At 32.8% G+C, this 19,811-nt stretch overlaps 1 protein-coding gene across 1 annotated transcript; it reads left to right on the forward strand.

Annotated features, from left to right (window-relative positions):
• The first annotated feature begins 6,668 nt into the window (after positions 1–6,668).
• LOC134695458 (uncharacterized) lies at positions 6,669–19,510 on the forward strand. Its single transcript, XM_063556723.1, has 11 exons — positions 6,669–7,195; positions 7,478–7,520; positions 10,234–10,398; positions 10,758–10,870; positions 12,116–12,260; positions 12,810–13,012; positions 14,047–14,094; positions 16,198–16,312; positions 16,643–16,816; positions 17,491–17,547; positions 18,458–19,510. Exons 1-11 carry the CDS (start codon positions 7,100–7,102, stop codon positions 19,447–19,449), a joined length of 2,151 nt encoding a protein of 716 aa, XP_063412793.1. The 5' UTR covers positions 6,669–7,099; the 3' UTR covers positions 19,450–19,510.
• The last annotated feature ends 301 nt before the right edge of the window (positions 19,511–19,811 follow it).

A 19,811-nucleotide genomic window follows, 5' to 3' on the forward strand; every position in this document is an offset into this window, starting at 1 on the left:
GTGTGTTCTAGTCTTTCATGTTCGCCAATGTGGTTTGTCTATGTGCCTTTTTGTGGGGGGGGGGGGGGAGGCGGGGGGGGAGTGGTTCTGATACAAATGACGTGGACCTGTACTTATAAATACCGTTAATAGGTTATTATACTATGGTCCTTTTTTTAGATTCTTGCCTTTATGCTTTTTGTTAATGTGCTTATTTGTTACATATTTGTTTGTTTTTATAGTGATTAAAATTATAACACATTGTTGACTGCTGTACCTCTATTTTTGACATTTTTTAGTATTGTGTCTGTTTGTTTGTTCACCTATAGTTACCAATATAATGAAAAATGCAACTGTCATACAAGTGAGAGGATTAGGTTGCTAATAATACCACATTGAATCCAGCATTTTCTACATGGGAAGCCGCCTCTACCAAGTCAGAAAAAAGACAGTTATTATCCATTTGTTTGATGTGTTTGAGCTTTTAATTTTTCAATTTGACATGGAACTTTCCTTTTGATATTTCCTTGGGGCTCGTTTTTTTCTTCTAATTTTACTTTTTACAGAGATGAAAATATGTACAATACAAAACATTTTGCATGTGTGAAATATTCATTAATGAATGTACTTTAACCACGAGGACAGACTGTAACTGATAAATAATTTATTGATTTTCAAAATTTATCTTATAAGACAATATTAACTGTAGCGAAAACGTTATTAAAATTAAGAATATATACATTTGTACAATAACAGTGGGGTAAATATTTATATCATCCTTTTTCTAAAATAGAATAGGATATTACATAATGGAATTCATCGCCGATGTGAGTAGTTTACAAAGCTATTCATATCTAAATAGATATCAAAGGTAAACTGATCGTTTAACTTTTTTCAATGCTTAATTCCAGTGTCTTGAGATTCTATCTTGATTTTGCCATATATTTGAATTTCCAAGATTATAACAACCATTTGTTATAAATTCCATAATTATTAAAATTAATATATATCAGCTTACACAAGTCTAAATTGAAAACAACGTCCAAACCAATGATTGCGTTGGGTAAAACTGCAATTATCATACGTGTGCCTGTAAAATAAATTTCTTTATAGAGGGGCCTAATTATTGCATATAAATTGATAAACATTAATCATAATAATTATGGAATAGAAAACTAATGGTATATTTATAATTTGTCTAAATAAAAGCCCAATAATGTTAGATTTATAAATTTGCGAAATCAATCTTATGTTGTTCACGAACCGGTATTCGAACTCATGCTACTGAAATATCGTGGCACCATATCACCTTGCACTATGCCCAGCGCGCTAGACACTCGACAAGTTAGGTTCGACAGAAATCAAGCTTTCGATGTAACCATGCCTCGTCAGTTTTCATCTAGTGTCGTATCACAGTATATTATACATAAAGCCTCGGTCACACCTTACCGGATAGCACGAACGGACGACTTACGGATGAAAATAAAAGTTGTCCGTTGACAAGATTGTTATCCGTTGGGAGTCCATTGATGTACTGATCGAATAAAACGAACGTATAACGGATGCATAACGGACACACAACGGATGCATAACGGACACACAACGGATATGCAACGTATGAGAAACGGAAACGTACCGGACAGAACGGATGTCGAACGTAAATCCAACGGACGAGTACCGCATAAAACGGACACCTAACGGAAGCGTACAGGATAAACGGATGAACAAGATATACGGAAAAATCAAAGGCGACAATAATAATAATGTAAATCGCATAAATATTCAAAATGTTTCTGTGTAACTTGTTTTGGTTAAGTCTTCAACATTCCGCCAAAGGGCAGTGTCTGGCCTAAATAAGAGCTGTTTGATTGTAAAGACGTGCCTATACTCTAAGATCGATTATGAATAATAAGAATTCATGAACCTTAAGAAATCTGACATACCAATATTTGGCATTTCTGACGAGAAATTTTCAATTGGTAGTTATCCGTTTCAGACCCGTTCATCACCCGTTTTATCCGTAATACGTCCGGTATGAGTCCGTTTCTCATCCGTTCAACATCCGTTTTATCCGTTAAAAGTCCGATAGAATTCCTTTGGTGAATTTATCTTCCAGACCTCCAACGGTCGATAAAGGGCACGTAACGGATACAAAACGGAAACGAAACGGATGAGTACCGTACAAAACGGACGCCTAACGGACGCCTAACAGACATTCAACGTACATTTTATCAGGTTGGATGTCCGTTCAACGAATTGAACATGCTCAAAAATTTCCACCGAACAGAACGGACGTAGCCTTATAAAACGTACGCTTAACGGACATGCAACGGATATGGACGGACGTCTAACGGATAAGAACGGACGTCTAACGGACATGAACGGATTGAAAAAAAGTTATCCGTTAGGCGTACGTTCGTGCTATCCGGTAAAGTGTGACCGAGGCTTAAGGCATGAAAATCGAAAATTACAAAACAGCTCAATTATCTGTCGTAGAGGATTTTACAAATTGATGTAGGGTTCAGTAAAAGAAATATTTATAACAAAGTCTGAATCAATGACAACTCTACGAAAGATGTTATCCAACGGATCACCAGTGATGGTGATACAAGACTGAAAACACATTCTGTATATATAATTCAATGTTTGATCTGTAAATTTGAGGATGCAAATTTTATTTTTCCCTTCCTAGGATTCGAACTCATGCTACTGAGATATCGTTGCAACAAATCGCTTTGTACTATACGCGGAGCGCAAGACCACTCGACCACCTAGGCTCGACAAAAATCAAGCTTTCGGTGGGAGGATGTTTCATTTCCTTGACAGTAAATATGTAGCGTCGTAACACAGTTCTTGATATATAAGGCATAAAGTTGGAATATTACAGATCAGCTGAGTTATTTATCGTGAATTTATTTACAGTCACTGAAATAACATTATCATAAGAACATATAAACTAGCGACAACTCTATTACAGAACATATTTTATCCATCGAATCACCAGTGAGGTTGATACAAGGCTGAACATATTAGATCTGTAAATTTGCAGAAGTAATTTTTAGTTCGAACCTGGCAGATATTGTTTTTATCAAGCCTAAGTGGTCGAGTTTTCTAGCGCGTCAGACATAGTGCAAGGCGATTTGATGCCAAGTTATCTCAGTAGCAAGAGTTGGAATCCCGACGAAGGAAGCGCCGATTTGTCATTATATAGAGAAATTATTTATATATTATTTGAATTGTTTTGGATTTACTCAGTATTTATTTTACAATCATATCATATCATAGAAGAATGACTCATGACATAATATTACATTCTTATTTCAGCCTTATTTTTTTTCTTGTTTACTAGTATTCACATATAATGTTAGTAAAATACGAAATGTATCTCAATGAATTTATTATTCTTCAGCAAACCTATTTCATTTTATTTTTTTAATGCAATTTTAATTATTCACTATATATGATTTACAAGTTTTAGGCAGACTCATATATTAAAATTTTGAAAAGAGGCATGGTTTAAATAATATCTGGTGATGTAAGTTTATATACTAGTCATGTCGAAAACAACCAAAGTGAAGATCATTGCTTTAAGGAAGTCATGACTTGGCTAATGTAAGGTCACAAAATTGTATCATATAGGATGATCCAACATAATGTAAAGGATTTTCTTATCATTCAAATACAGAGATATGTCCTCGTTACTGACGAAACTTATAACTCTTGTCTCATCTTAACTTAAATCAGTACTTATTGATGTAGTATAATTTAATAAAATACAATGAACTATCTTGTTCCTTCTAGATGTTGGCAACACACCATAAGCGTACTCATTTTTATTTCAGAAGATACTATGGATAAAAATATTTTAGAAGGAATGTCACCAGGCGTGCAGAAATCTTATGAGGATTTAAATATTTCATTGTATTTTCTGTCTCAGATCTAAAAAAAACCGGGTGCGATCAGTCGCTACTTCGGGGCTCGAATGGGTCTCTTGTGGTCGTGACAAATTTCAATTTTGTGTTTATTTATGTGTAGACAAAATTGACTTTTGAGACAAAAAAAATGACTTCTGTCACAAAAATTAATTTTGTGTTAAATTTTCACTTCTGTCTAACAAAACACAATTTTGTTTACAAAAAAAATGATTTTAATTACAAAATCACAGGATGCTAATTTAATCAACATGTAAATTGCGTACAAATTCATTTTTGTCTCAAAAAATTTACTTTTTTGTTTTTTAATATCCATATCAGGTAACAAAAGTCAATATTTGAGAAAAATGAATTTTGTCTACACAAATAAATTTTGTCATTACACAATTAAAGTTTTCATAAAACAAGTCTGTATCACATTGATTTGTAAGTCAAAAAGGATTTTGTTTGACAGAATTGAATTTTGTGTACACAAAATTGATTTTGATTACAAAAATTCAAGTCCCATTCGGCGCCCCAAAGCTACACCCTTAAAACATGGCATTGCGTTTCAAGATGTCAACTAGAGACGCCTTCGTCCTTATATAACCAGGTTAATGATAGAAAGCCTGAATGAAATTCATAATGGGTGACATGTTTGAAAAGAAACATGTTTTCATGCAAGTTATATCGTTTGGGAATTTTGGGTCATCATTGCTCTTCCACTTTGTACTTGTTTGGATTTACAACTATTTTGATTTGAGCGTCACTGATGAGTCTTATGTAGACGAAAGTCTGGCGTATTAAATCATAATCCTGGTACCTTTGAAAACTATAATAAATAAATCATAACACGCATCTTTCAGTTGCAATAAAGACTAAATTCCTTTATTCCTTGTGACGAATCAAACTTGTCCCAAGACGATCTAGGTATAATTCAACGATACAGCAACCCAAAAACAAAACTAATCAAAAATCACCTCATTAAACTTAGTTTTTATTTGGGCGTAAGAGACAAAACAGTAGATCAATCATTTATTGATCGCTTTGATAACAGATAGATATATTTTATTGCACTGACAGTCTGTGCTACAAATAGATAATTCATCTTATTAAAAAAAGAGGTTGAATATTGATTGTACCATGTTGATACAAACTGGCGTAATTTTATAAAGGTAATCCTATAGTGATTACAATGCACTTCAAAAGAATGTAATCAATGACTAACATTCCTCAAACGTCAATACTACTAAAAAAAAGAGAAGAAAACAAAAACAAAACCGGTATGATTTTTATGAATCCCAATTAAAAGCCAGACCGGGTGCGACGACAAGGTGAAGCACCCACAATCAAATCAATACTAAGTAAAATTTTCCTAAATCTATAAAATTACAGATTCGACGACTATTCTCGTGGTTAAAATATTAGAACTGAAAACATGCTTGCTTTTGAGTTGAGAATGACATATCTTACCGGTGTTTCAATTTGTTATTTTTTCTGTAAAACTTATGAAGCGCCAATTGAACTATTTCATTTTCATTTCTCTGTTGGAACAGTTTGTTGTGTAATGCGAACTCCTCTATTAACAAAGTCCGTATAGTGTGAACATATAAACGCACCAAGACGTTTAAAATGGTATGTTATTGATGAAAAATTAAAAGTGGTATGTTATTGATGAAAAATTAAAAGTTTGTAATTTTTTCTTCTCCACTTGGGTCAATATCGACGAAAAGATCAAGATATGGTGCAAGTTTATAGTTTTAGTTATACCCTTAATCTAAATCTCACTGAGTAATATGATATTTAAGGACATCATCAATATATCTTTAAGTGAAAGAAAAGTCCCTAAGTCGAAGTGCAAAGTAGAAAACCCATTGGAATACCTGGCTGTTGAAATATCCATCCATCAAACTCAGCAAATTCGTTGTCGATTGCACAGCCAGCATTTTGATGAGTTCATATTCGGTGTATTTGTTGTTGTAATCAGGGTTGTTCTTAACAAAGTAAGATTTTTTTTAATTTTTCAAAACCTAAACAGAGGAATTGCCATTCTTCTGGGATATCGTGACACCAAATCGCCTGCACTGCAGCCGTCCCGCTAGACCACACGACCACCTGAGCTGCACAATAATAACGGTGGCCGTGTGTTACCTTTCCTCGTCAGTTTTAATCCAGCGTCGAACTACAGTACATGATATAGAAGGCATTGAGATGTTATTGTTACAGATCAGCCCAATTATCTATATAAAGGATTCTACAAATTAATGCAAGATACAGTCACAGAAAACAATTATATTGATAAGTACGTCTGAGTCAGTGACAACTCTACAAAAGATGTATCCATCGGATCATCAGCAATGATGGTGATACATGGCTGTGTACATAATGTATATACAACTCGTCTAAACATCAACCCAACAATGTTAGATCTGTAAATTTTCTTTCGCAAACTTTTTTGTTCTTCCCTCGCCGGGATTCGAACTCATGCTACTGAGATATCGTGACACCAAATCGCCTGAATGGCGACAGTTTCACCATGAATTAAATTTGCCCTAGACGTTTTCAAATGTGGCATTTGCAAGATAACATTTGACATAACTCCTTTTTTTTTAACTTTAAATATTTTATTTCATTCCTGGTTGTGAACAATGTCCCTTAGCGCTACAACAATGACGTTTGACATAACTCCTTGGATAAAATAGATGTGAGAAATGCAACACAGAAAAACAATGCTGTGACTCAGCAAATAATCACCGATTTAATATTTACTTTTCTTTACATGTTTGCAGAAATCTGGATTGAAATAAGGATTAAAAACCAGAAATATGACCATCTGTTCATTCGTCCATAAAACTGAACCGATGATTATTTGTAAACTTTAGATATAAATGCCGGTATAGTATACCTGGTGTAATATTTCGTTTGCCAACTTAAAGTACCCTAATTTACTGTTTTATGGATATACGACTTATTTTACTGTTACAATGATAAGTTGTGAAGAAAAAGATACGTTATGACAAATAGCTGACAATATTACAATATTTAAGCCCAGGAACTAAATTTTAAAGATAAGATTTGAAGACAATATGTGCAGTTAGATATGAAAATACTTTGGAGATTATAACAATTTCGATTAGGGAAGTGTGGATTCATTTTCCTTTAATGTCACGATATGTTGACATTAAAGCGGTGGACTGAGTGATGTAGATATGCAGGATTGGTGTGCGTTTACATTCTTTATTTTATGTTTGCCACACACAAGATGTTTGCTACTTTCACCATGTCATTCGGAGCAAGATAATCCGGTAAGTATTATTCAATAATTACATATATTTTTAAAAGTAAAAGTATCATTTTTAAACAGAGGGCTGCATCCTACATTTTTACAATAATAACTATGATATCATGTACAAAAAAAAAGTGTAAACGTACAACTATGAATCTTTCCGAACAAAATATATGGAATTATAATACAAAAATAAGCAATGTCCATTAGTTTTAAACAAATGATGCATACCACATATATTTTGAGTCATGTAATCTGACGATTTAAATTTATGTATATGAAGTATTATTTGGAATTATAGAAATATGCTGTGAACTGTACTGCGATCAGATACGAAAGAAATAGTGAGTAGAGTTTGACTGTTAATAATTTGTTTGCTGTTTTATGGGTTTTTTTCATCGTCAAGAATTTGCTTATTAAAAAATATGTGAGAACGCTTTATATTTTAAAATATTGTTACACTTCACATTTTCATTATCTGTGTTCCTTCTTTTTCATTTGTATTTGAATGGCCATTTTTCAACAATCATGTCTAATCGTACCTTCTTGTTAATTTGACCTATTGATACTATTTGTAATGCTTTTTGTTTTTTAATATTACTTATTCTGGGTTATATCTAGTCTATATACCAACTTTGATAAGTGTCTGTATAACTATACATTTTTACTTCTTCTTACTATGAACATCCAAATTATTTTCATAAAAATATTTCCCTTCTCAATATGAACTGTATATATAACAACAACATTTGCATGTACCTGTGTAAAATAGTATTGTAAATGGCGTGTTTTTGTTCAAGCTTATTGTTTTGTTTTTTATAAATTGTTACCAATTTTCTGTTTATGTTCACTTGTGTTAATATGTCTTTTGATTGGGTTAAGCCTTTTCAATTGATAGTTTAGATTGTGTCTTTCTATATTGTGATGTTACACTATTGTTTCTGATAAGGGTGAAGGATTGGTACCATTACAACGTTTAATCCCGCTGCAATTATTTGCACCTGTCTTAATTAAGTAAGGAATCTGATGTTTAGTAGTTGTCGTTTGTTAATTTGGTTCATACTTGTTTCTCGTTTCTCGTTTTTTATATAGATTAGATCGTTGGTTTTTACGTTTGAATGGTTTTACGAGTTTACGAGTTTACGAATTTATGAGTTTTGAACAGCGGTATACTACTGTTGCCTTAATTTACGTTAGTAACTGTTTGGGCCCTTTATAGCATGCTGTTCGGTGGGAGCCATACTCCGTAATGAAGTCCGTACTTTAACCTATAATGCTTTACTTTTATAAATTGGACGGAGAGTTGTCTCATTTGCAATCATACCTCATCTTTTTATATCTATCTCTGTATACAAGAACAATAAGCTACCTTCATTCTACCGTTATTTGTTCCACGGAAAACGTACATTTTAATACGATCATCAAAAGTCCAGAAGTTTTATGAACAAAAAGCTTGATGACTTATAACATATTTTGAACGATGTGAACACTTAAATAGGAATCTAATAAACTATAGTAATAGTATGTCTTAATTTGATTTGTTTAATCTGTAATCCGCGTATGTTTTAACAGGCGTCTGGCGTACTAAATTATTATTCTGGTACCTTTGATTACTATTTACACATTTGGGTCGAAGCCACTGCTGGTGAACGTTTCGTTCCCGAGGGTATCACCAGCTCAGTAGTCAGAACTTCGGTGTATTCATGACTATCGATAATATGTTCAATTTTATGAATTTGCTGTTAACAAAACTTTTAATAGTTCAAATAAATAAGGATTTTTTTTATCCTAGGCATAGATTACCTTAACCGTATTTGGCTCAACTTTTTGGAATTTTTAATTCTCAATGCTCTTCAACTTTATATATACTTATTTGGTATTATAACTATTTTCATGTGAGCTTCGTCACTGGTGAGTCTTATGTAGACGAAACGCGCGTCTGGCGTACTAAATTGAAATCCTAGTATCTTTGATAACTGATTAAGCATGTTATAGAGGTGTTTACTGCATATACTGTACTATGATAAACCAATGTGTAAGAGAGACGAGATTCACCAAAACTACATTCATATATGTAAGTCAATAACGAACTGACATCGCCAAACAAAAAAAAAGTGTTGGCTTTAAAAGACCCCGATATTATAAATGTAAAACAATTCAAACGAGAAAACTTAAAATGAATTAACAAAAAATAATGAACGAAAAAAACATATGAACCACAGCAACAAACGAAAACCACTGAGTTACAGGCTCCTGACTTGGGACAGTCACATACATACATGCAGAATGTGACGGAGTTAAACTTGTAAGCGGTGTAACAGTACAAGTCAAGATATGAGTTATTTTCCATTTAAATGGTACCTTTTGTCAATCTTGACTAAAGTCTGTCAATGAAGTCTATTTAAAACGGATTTACTAGTTTTTAACAAGGGTAATCTATAATAATGCCTTTAACCAACTGAAATTTAGTTTTAAATTTAAGTTCCGATGAGAACATACACCGATTTCCTCGAGTAGACCGTGATATCATTTAAAACGATTATGTTTGATACGAATAAAACGCATTCCAAGTTTGATATTAATATATATGTTTTATCATTCTCATTATTAAGTATTAATTGTTTAAAATAAACGGGAATATTTATTGTAGAAATAAAATAAAAACCACTGATATAAAAGTATCATAAATTTCGATAAAACAAAAACGATAAAAGCTATGTGTTTATAACTATTGATAAAACAATCATCTGTCAATGAAAACTACACTCCGATATTAAAATTAAAATATTACTTTGAATTCAAAAGGACCATTATTAATTTCAGAAACATTGTTTTCATAGGGATTAGGTTGTGTGATGCCAACTTATTCATCGGTTATAAATTAGTCATATGTTGAGCCTCTATCGAAGTTTGTAGCGTTAACGGTCGATACGAAGTGATAACTTTCATTCTATTGTTTAATTCACATTAAGAGTATTAATTTACTATAAATATTACGGACTGCAACATCATTCGATGTATTTTATGTATAGACCATATGACACATTGTTTTTGTAGACTGCAGCGACTCATTTCTATCTGGACAGTATGGAGACCTTTATGGACAGGAAGAATGGCCTACAAAACCAGATGATTTGACACTGGAACCCATACAACTAGAGTATAAAAATACAAATATATTTTATCCTGGATTTTTGGTAGCGATTAAACCCCCTCGCTCAGGTGCGTTAAATTACATACTATCGATATCATAAGTTTTTTTACATAACTATGCTAATCTAAATATCACATATATACACCCCCTTTTAATGCATTAATGAATAGCAACCTTTTATCTCAAATAAATGAGCTTTCTCTACCAATAAAAAGTGGCCGCCACGAAATAGCCCAAAAGTGGTGCATTAAAGTGGCGTTAAAACACCAAAAATCAAATATCATGTAAGTGAGTGGTTTACCTAGCTATACAACTAGGTTTAATCCACCATTTGCTACAAAAGGAATTTTATGTTGCTACAAACATAAAATTCCTTAGACTAGATTTATTCTACATTTTATCATTGAGTTTAATTTGTTTTTTCTAGGCATCCGAGAGGTACAGGGATTTCAATTCAACTACGAAGAGTTAAATATTAGTACTCAAAAGTGTATGATAATCATTATTAAGAATGCTACTATGGATCATAACCATAGAGATGTAAGTTTTTTTTTCAAAACTTTTAATTACAAACTTGTGGTAGATGGTTATGCATATTATAATATAATTGCTTGCAATCCTATTCAAATACCTGTTATTAAAGCTGGGGTCACACATTCACGATTTTAATGCCGTCCTTGACAGGACCATTCCCGATTAAAATTAATTAAAAGTCTGATCAAGATCCTATATGAATCGTTGATGGAAATTCAAACTTTAATTAAAATTTGTAAAAAAAAATATATTTAATCACCACAACAATCAGATATTATTCAGGAAGCGTCGATATTCAACCGTTTCCAAGCGAATTTATCCCGATAATCCCGTTCTAATCCGCTTCTAGTTCGATTTGTATCTTTCGCAAGGTAAAATTCGACCGAGTCTGTCACGACTGCGTCCAGATTCTACCGAATGTAATCCGACACAGATCACATAGTGTCAAGACAGTGAACCGACGCTGACGGAAGTTATCCGTTCGAAAACTGTCGGCATACTCGGGATGATCAGATACTGTCGGAACGTAATCCTATCACGGTCCGCTCTATCGCCTGGTCTCAGTCGTATTGTATTCTGTAATTGTCGGGACTCTGACGTTGGTATCATTGACGAATTCAGAACTAATAACGGGATTGTTTCGGAACGGTTTCGGCTAAAAAGGTTCGCAATCGACAAGATCTGGATGCAATCTGGACTCAATCGGTAGAAAAACAGCAATTAAAAATTTCTCCAGATCATTCCCGTTCCACAGGACACCGTCCCGAATACACAGAACATTGTTAGGAATTCGATCCGATACAGCAGAATCTGTCACGACATAGACACGATTGTAATCAGACTAGACAAAATCGGCTGAGTTTCCCCGAATGCTATGGGACGCACCTAACTGTCGGGGTGCTTTGTCGAACTATTCGGACACTTCCCGACCAATAGGAATCAGTTACGAACTAAAACAACTGCGTTCAGACAAGAATAGGACATTCGAGATAAATGAGGAGACTAATCCGACTTTTTGACTTTTCGTGTCGTATCGCTGTCTGATCTCAAACGGGGGAAAAAAAGGGCAATGTGGGAACCCTGCATAATCAATAAATAACATTTTATCTGAAAGTTTTTAGAAAAAAAGACTCTATATAAGATACTGTCTTTGAATAAGTAGTTTTCTTTTTGGGATTTTTAACAAATGATCGGAATTGATAATATAAAGTTACTGAAATTTATTTTTTCCATAAAGTATTTCAATTACAGAATAATTTACGAATAGTTGTGAAACTGTGGCCAATGTTTGGTGAGATGAACTACCTGTTTAGGGCATGGAGTCTTCCGAAACCTCCTGCGAATGAAAATGGTACAAGTCATGTAAGATATGGTAGGACAGGGAAATATCAGATGAGTAAGTTTAATAAGACATTACTTGTACAATACATTTAAAAAAAATTACACTTCTGCAAAATGCTCATTTAGTTTTGACAGGTTAAATCGTAAAGTTGGTTTCAAAATTATCGATGTTAATAGTTATATTGAAAGAATTCGGAATAATAACCAGAGGGTAAGAGTATGAACCATACACAAGTAAATAAAAACTGTTTGCATAGAGACTCAATTATGTAGAAACAGAAATATCAAGATATTATTCATCCTACATTTCCAGGTAGGATAAACAATGCGTTAATTGTAAACCTGGCCTTATACATATGGGACACTATCCGGGCTATTAGATAACCAGATTTAGTTAATTTAGTACAAGAAAAAAATGAAACATATACTTTATGTAGAAAGAAAATGGTCAGATCGGTTTAGATGTAAGGAATTTTATGTAAATTGCTCGAGGCTCAAAGTGTACTCGTTGTTTAAGTTCCGTGCTTGAGAAAAAAAATCTTACAATAAAAGAATTTCAAGACTTACCATTTTTGAGGACAAAAAGTTTGAATTCTCGTTTAAGGTTTGACAGACGCACAATCAGACTGGTTAACCACAATTTCATATCACAATGATATAAGGAAAAAATACATCAGGATCTGGTTTGTTAAAGCACCAGTGGAATATCGTTTTTTTGAATACACAGTCAAATTAGAAATAATCAGATCCGGAGAAGGAACATCCTTTGAAGACAGAGATGAAGTAGAACAGAACAAGATTTCACAGGTACCCCATACAAAACGAAGCCACCATTGGCGTGAATATAAGAAGAGAACTTTATTTTAACATTTTCATTAATGATCCCCTTAACCTTGCACGATTAATGAATGAAAATTCTCAGAAACCTTAGGAATAATATATGTAGACGAAACGCGCGTCCTGCGTACTAAATTATAATCCTGGTACCTTTGATAACTATATGCATATTTTTATAGATCAACCTTTAGAAATCCATTTTTAGCCCCATCTGTGGGACGATAATGATGTTGGTGGACTATCTATCCCCTATATCATACATCAGCTCCGTAATAACATGATTAATAACAAACCTTTCTTAAAGTGTTCGTTTATAAATTGGGAAATTATCTAGAAACAAAGATTTCAACTTCGTCATGCAGAGTTTACTTTCAATTTATTCGGCCCTATAGTTCTTCAACTGATTCAAATTTCGGACATACATGGCCTTAAAGTGTTCGGCTTTGAGAGTACCTAGTTGTGTAAATCCAATATTACACTTTGGACGCATGTTATCCCAAGATCGTTATTTTCATTTCTTAACAGCACTTGGTCGACATTGCTCCTTTTGGACTATCAGTCTCCGAAAGGTTCACCGGCTCAGTGATTCGTTACTTACTTAATTGATAATAAACATTTATTAAATAAAGACATTAGTAAGAAACCAAGGTTGCGACTCTATCAAGCAAAGTTGACCTCAGAAAAATTTGGTTATTATTTTTATGTCTTTTAGAAATATAAAGTTCTTTAATTCTTTAGGTCCTTATACACCTTTGCTTTTAGATAATCGGCTTCTTAGCCTTGATTTTCAAGTAAATCCAGAAAAGCTTAGATATCTGTTGGTTTTTTTTTGGCCATATAGCTTTCTAACTGTTTCGGTTCTTACACACTAGTTACACACATTAGTTTTGAAATGTTCGATTTAAGCGTTCCTGATAAAATGTTGTTTGATATATTTGTTTCTAAATACAATAAAGATAAATAAAAAGGAATATAATATGTAAAATTGATACAATCTTTTGCAGACAAATTATACTTTTATTAACGTGAAACCTGGAAGATACAGGACTTTGGTAAGTCTGACATAAATCAGGAAAGATATCGATAAAACAAAAACGGGTGTCTGGTATTTAACATTTTTGTATATTTATATATGATACAAAGGAAAATTATAAAAACATATTTAACAAAAAAACTAACAAATAAGTCTACACAGAACAACCCAATAAGTAAGTTTTGTCCAAAATTATCACACAAGATCAAGGCCTGAATCCTCTTTTATCATCGTTTTGTTTGCTTTAATTTTTAATTTTTTAAGAATTCAACCTTTTACCCCTTACTTTATTGTCATTTATACATGCTTTCCGTGTACTGTTACTTTTCACATCACAAGAAAGATCCAAAGTCTAGATGTTGTACAGAACTGATCGAAACTCATGCAAATACATTTGATAAATCATATAAAATTAAATTACCTTTTCTTTGCTGTTGTCGGTTCGTATGGACCATCTATCTGCTTTTATAATGTTTGTATTTTAAACTCTCCAGTGGCTGAAGTTTTGTAAAGTCAAGATGTAGACTCCAAATTCAATAGAATATACATCATTATGTTTTCCCGACTTCTTTTTGTATGTTGGCGCCTGTACAAAAAACAGGAAAACCTGTAAAATGTATCGGACTTAATGATTTCTTACTTGGCAATCGGAGTCTACCGTGAGTCACACTTGACTACCGTTATGAAAAATGAGCATTATTTAAAATTAAGCTGCTAAAGAGTGAAATTAGAATTTATGGATGATCGAGGTTTTTTTTTTAAAACATTCAATCAACAGAAAGGAAAAGGTGAGTCTTTTTTATTCGATGTTTGTCATATTCTGAGTGATTTATTTATACAAATACAATATATACTTACCGTGAACAACAAGACGGGTGTCACTAGAAGAACACAATTTGCTCACATTTTCGGAGCACCCGAGAACATCCATAGGTTTGGATGGCGTTCATCGTGCTCAATCTTTAATTTGTCATTTATTTTTGTAGCAGTTTTAAATCTGACAACAGTATTTCTTTTATTCCGTCGTTTTCCCCATATAATGCTTTACTCAGTTTTAGTTTGTGACCAGGATTAATCGATGAATCGATAAGTGACTATTATACAGCGGTATACTACTGTTGCATTTATTCAATGTTTTGTGGACTCTTCTGAATTTCGTGATGTTTTTGATTTTCTGTGACTATCTACCTTTGAATGTCACTTTGGCATCTTCCGTCTTATTATTATAGAAATGAGATTAATGAAATGTGTCGCGGTCGAGCAGGTGTGCGATATCGTAATTTTCTTTCCTGTTTTATTATACAAAATGGGAATACCATATAAAACACCGATATTGAATGGATCAAAAAGTAAAGTCACAAAAATACTGAACTTAGGAAATTTCAATAAGGAATGTCCCTAATCAAATTGCAAAATGAAAAGCTCAAACATATCAAACAATTGTCATATTTCCGACTTGGTACATGCATTTTCTATGTAGAAAATGGTGGAAAGAACCTTGTTTTATAGCTAGCTAAACCTCCCACGTGTATGACAGTCTCATCAAATTCCATTTTATTGACAACGGTGCGTGAACAAAACAAATAGATATAGTACTAATAGGTAAAAATGTAAAAATTAGGGTTAAAGCAGTAAACATTTTGTTATAATCTAAACCACTTAAAAACAAACAAATATGTAACATAGAAGCACAAAATGGTATTATAGAACAAGCATATTAGCAAAGAATAGATAAAATTAATATAATACAATATCATAATGATGGGATGTATAGATACATACAGATCCACGCCATATACCTGTAGACAAAGCACAAAGCAAAAATGAAAGACAATGTTTTACAATAGCACAGAGCCACGCTATATTTATCGAAGAAACACTAAAGCAGCAACACAAACAGTAAAGGAAAAATACATGACGCATGTGACACATTTTGAAATATAACTTTTTCATGTAGATCTTTAACTTACAATAAATTGCAGGTTCCTTTCACATGTCGCTACCAAATAACTGGCTAAAAATTATCATTCAGCTATATTTTTTGTCCAAACTAAAAGAAACTAAGATCTGTAAAATAATACGAATTCGTTTTAAACCTTACACTAGATAGTGTTTTTTTCAGGTTCAGCCATATGACGACAAATTTAACACACTGAATGATTGTAAATGCAAAACCAAGGGAGAGACATGTAAACAGTGTATATCAACTAAAACAGATGTTATAATTGTCCCAGCAGGTAAGAGTTTTAAAGTATTCATCAAAAATTAATCGTTCAATGAAGAACTGTAACCGTGATTTTCTTATTCATGATTGGAATCCCTACTAATAACCGCATAGCATAAGACGTTTATCCTATAAAAAAAAGCACACGGGCTCGGTCAGTGCGATTCCTTCTGTTTTTGTTTCACTTGATCAGTTGATTCAAAATATAAATAAAAAAGATTTAAACATCGGTAAATTCCTGTTGCCTCTTCAAATCCATAAAACATAGGAATCTCCACAACAGAAATATATTATATATTCAAAAGCAAAAAGCTAGACAGTCTCTGTTACAATTATTTTACAGACATTCCAGCAACAACGACAATACGACTTACTTCAACAGAGGCTTTACCAGTATCCGCAGGAAACTCTGATCAGGCAACAAACAAACAAATTCTATCCAGTGTTTTAAGTTTTGTTGCCTTCATTTTCGTCATTGTAATTGTAGTTGTATGCTACAAACTTTACAGAGATAGAGGTAAATAAATACATTAGTCATTAATAATTAGGATGACTTATTTCGTTAATCTTTCTTATAGCTTTCAGTATGAAAATTCATATTGAATAAAAATAACGCTTTATAAATTTCATGCCTACGAAGTGTTATTCTGGATTCACTTTCATACCGAATTCTCAAATTTAGACACATGTAAGCCTGTAATGTGTATACAGGCGGAAGATTTATGAGATTTATGACAAAAGAGGGATAAAAAACAATTAGAAAATGCATATAAGGTCAGTGTAATCACTGAAGATAGATATATGAAATTTAAAATGTTCATTCCCATATTTTCTAACATGCATGGTCTTCGATATTTGAATTTTTCTTAATGAAGAAGATGTCAAAATAGATAATTCACACATTTCATGTTGGAATTTTCTGTATGTTAAATGTTATCAATAGGACGAACATAAATATGAGATATTGTAAGCCAGAAAGACGGTCGAATCGAATAATATAACCATACCAAATGAACCGGACCGTTCGCGTATGTTAAAATATTGTCGTGATAGCTTGTATTCATAACTACTCTACACATTAGATTCAATACATAACAGAGACAATACTTGATTTGAGTAAATATTCCTATACACAAGTTTGTTTGTTGTTCAAAAATAATAATTTGTTGTTTAATAAAAGAATATTTGTAGTTTTAGGTAACAAAAAAGATAAATTTGTTTTACCAAAAGACCACATTCAAATGAAAGGTAAATAATTGTTAGTTACGATACTAGTATTACGAATCGTTTCTATGTAGCGACTTTTTATGCTCTGCCTTAGCGGAGGGGACAATTAAGTGTTTAACCTTGTCCGTCTGTATGTATGTCCCAAAGTTGGTATCCGTTCTCTAACTTTAGTTTGCTTCAACACAATGTCACAGATCAAGTTTTAATTTTGTTGATGCCCCTTTATCCTTTCTAGAGTTAAGTCCCTTAACAACTAGAAAAATGCTGAAGTTTTGGTTTCCGTTCTCGAACTTAAGTTTACCTCCGTCAAATATTATGAAACTTATACAAATTGCTTATTACCACAAAACACAGATCAAGTTAGAATTATGATGGTGTCACTTTACCCGTTTAGAGTTATGCCCCTTTTCAAATTGAAAAAAAAAATGCTGATTGTTTCGTTTCTGTTCCCTTATTAAGTTTGCTTCAACCAAATGTAATGAAACTTTAACACAGTACTTATTACCATAAAACTTGAATAGCGTATCTTTTAACCCTCAGTTTTGTCACTTTATAACTTTATATGATGATGACAATATATGTGTCCCATTGAAACATCCCCATTTATTTTGTATTGTCCCAATGTATGTCATGTATGTGTACGACTCTTTGGTCTTATACACATATTTCTCTTCCATTAGTTTATTCTGTTTTAATCGTTTTAGGCTTTACATTTTTAATTAGATTCGAATAGAATATTTTAGGAAAAAGTACCAGAATTATAATTTAGTACGCCAGACGCGCGTTTCGTCTACATAAGCCTCACAAGAAAGTTTTGCCACAATTTAGCTCTTGATCGGAATATCCCCAGTCTTACTCCCCTTGTAGTGGTAGATTGTCAGAATTCCTTTTTCATGTAAAAACTTCAATCAAGAGTTTTATCTTTTTTAAGTTTGTTCCAGAACTATTGGGATTATTACTACAGATGATGATGACAAACATGACAAATTGGTCAATACATTTGCAACATTTCTGCGTGAGGCATGTCAACTCAACATATTGTTTCATCCATGGACCCCGACGGAGAACAAAGACCAATGGATCAGTAATACTTTACACTCTGCAGATTATATTGTGTTTGTGCTATCTGAATCAGCAGTCCACCAGTTTATGTCATGGACAGAGGAAGGTTATCAACATTGTCGGACCTTTTTTATGACAGCGCTCAATGCGGCTTTAAATCGATCTATTCAAAATCCTCATTATTTGAACAAGTTTATTATTGTTTCATTCGAAAATCCAAAATATATACAAATTCCACGAGACCTTAATAGTATGAAACAATTTTTGTTAGCAAAGCAGCTTAAAGATTTTCTCGATCATATACAAGAAGCGCTTCCGTCTGATCAAAATCTTGAAATTATAAGTGAATGTTTGAATGTCAATTCAGATAACGCTGTGCGAAATTATCAGTGGTTGACCTCTATTGATAGTGGTTTCCATGATGAAACAACAACGCCAATAGGGTCAGTAAGATCATGTAAGACACTGGATAGAGATGCCTTTATAAATTCTTCAGACATATACTTTATTCCGCCGAAATTAACAGAAGATCAAAGTGGGGATATCAATATCAGTGACCTACATGTTGAAATAAATGAGTTCAATGACAAAAATATGTATGGTTCTACTAACATAAGTCATTTTTGCATTGGTAGTGATTCCCATGAACAATTGCATTATAATAATTTACAACATTTAACCAGTCATAGTAATCCTATGGTTAATCAGTACAGTCGTCATGCAGATACAATAGACTATAATGCGAATGATCCTCGTGGTTATCTAAATGACTGTTTTTTTCCGAGTAACAAATTCAGCGATGACAAAAATATACCAAATCTCTATGAAAAGTTTGACAATTCTGATGGTATAAGTGTCTGAAAACTTAAAACTTTGTCGGTTTCCATTTTCAATGGATTGCTTATGTTTAAATATATCAGAATAATCCTATTGTATGTCTTATCTTGTTTTACGTTTTCTTGCCATTGTTTGATATCTCTCTTTAACTTGAGTTTTAAGCTCCTTTGGTGCCTTTGTTATCGTTTTAAGTTATGTGGGAAGAACAATACGAAATCATTGTTTATTCAAAAGCACCATAAAACCCACATTTAATGAAGAACATTAAACTAATCTGAAAGTCTGTAAAATCATTTAGTTTTTTTTGGGGAAAATTTCAACAAGATCTTCGCCTGAATGATCGGCTTCCAAAACTAGTTAGAATATACAGACATTGAATTAGAGTG

This window comes from Mytilus trossulus, chromosome 1 (assembly GCF_036588685.1).
Source record: "Mytilus trossulus isolate FHL-02 chromosome 1, PNRI_Mtr1.1.1.hap1, whole genome shotgun sequence".
Lineage (NCBI taxonomy): Eukaryota > Metazoa > Mollusca > Bivalvia > Mytilida > Mytilidae > Mytilus > Mytilus trossulus.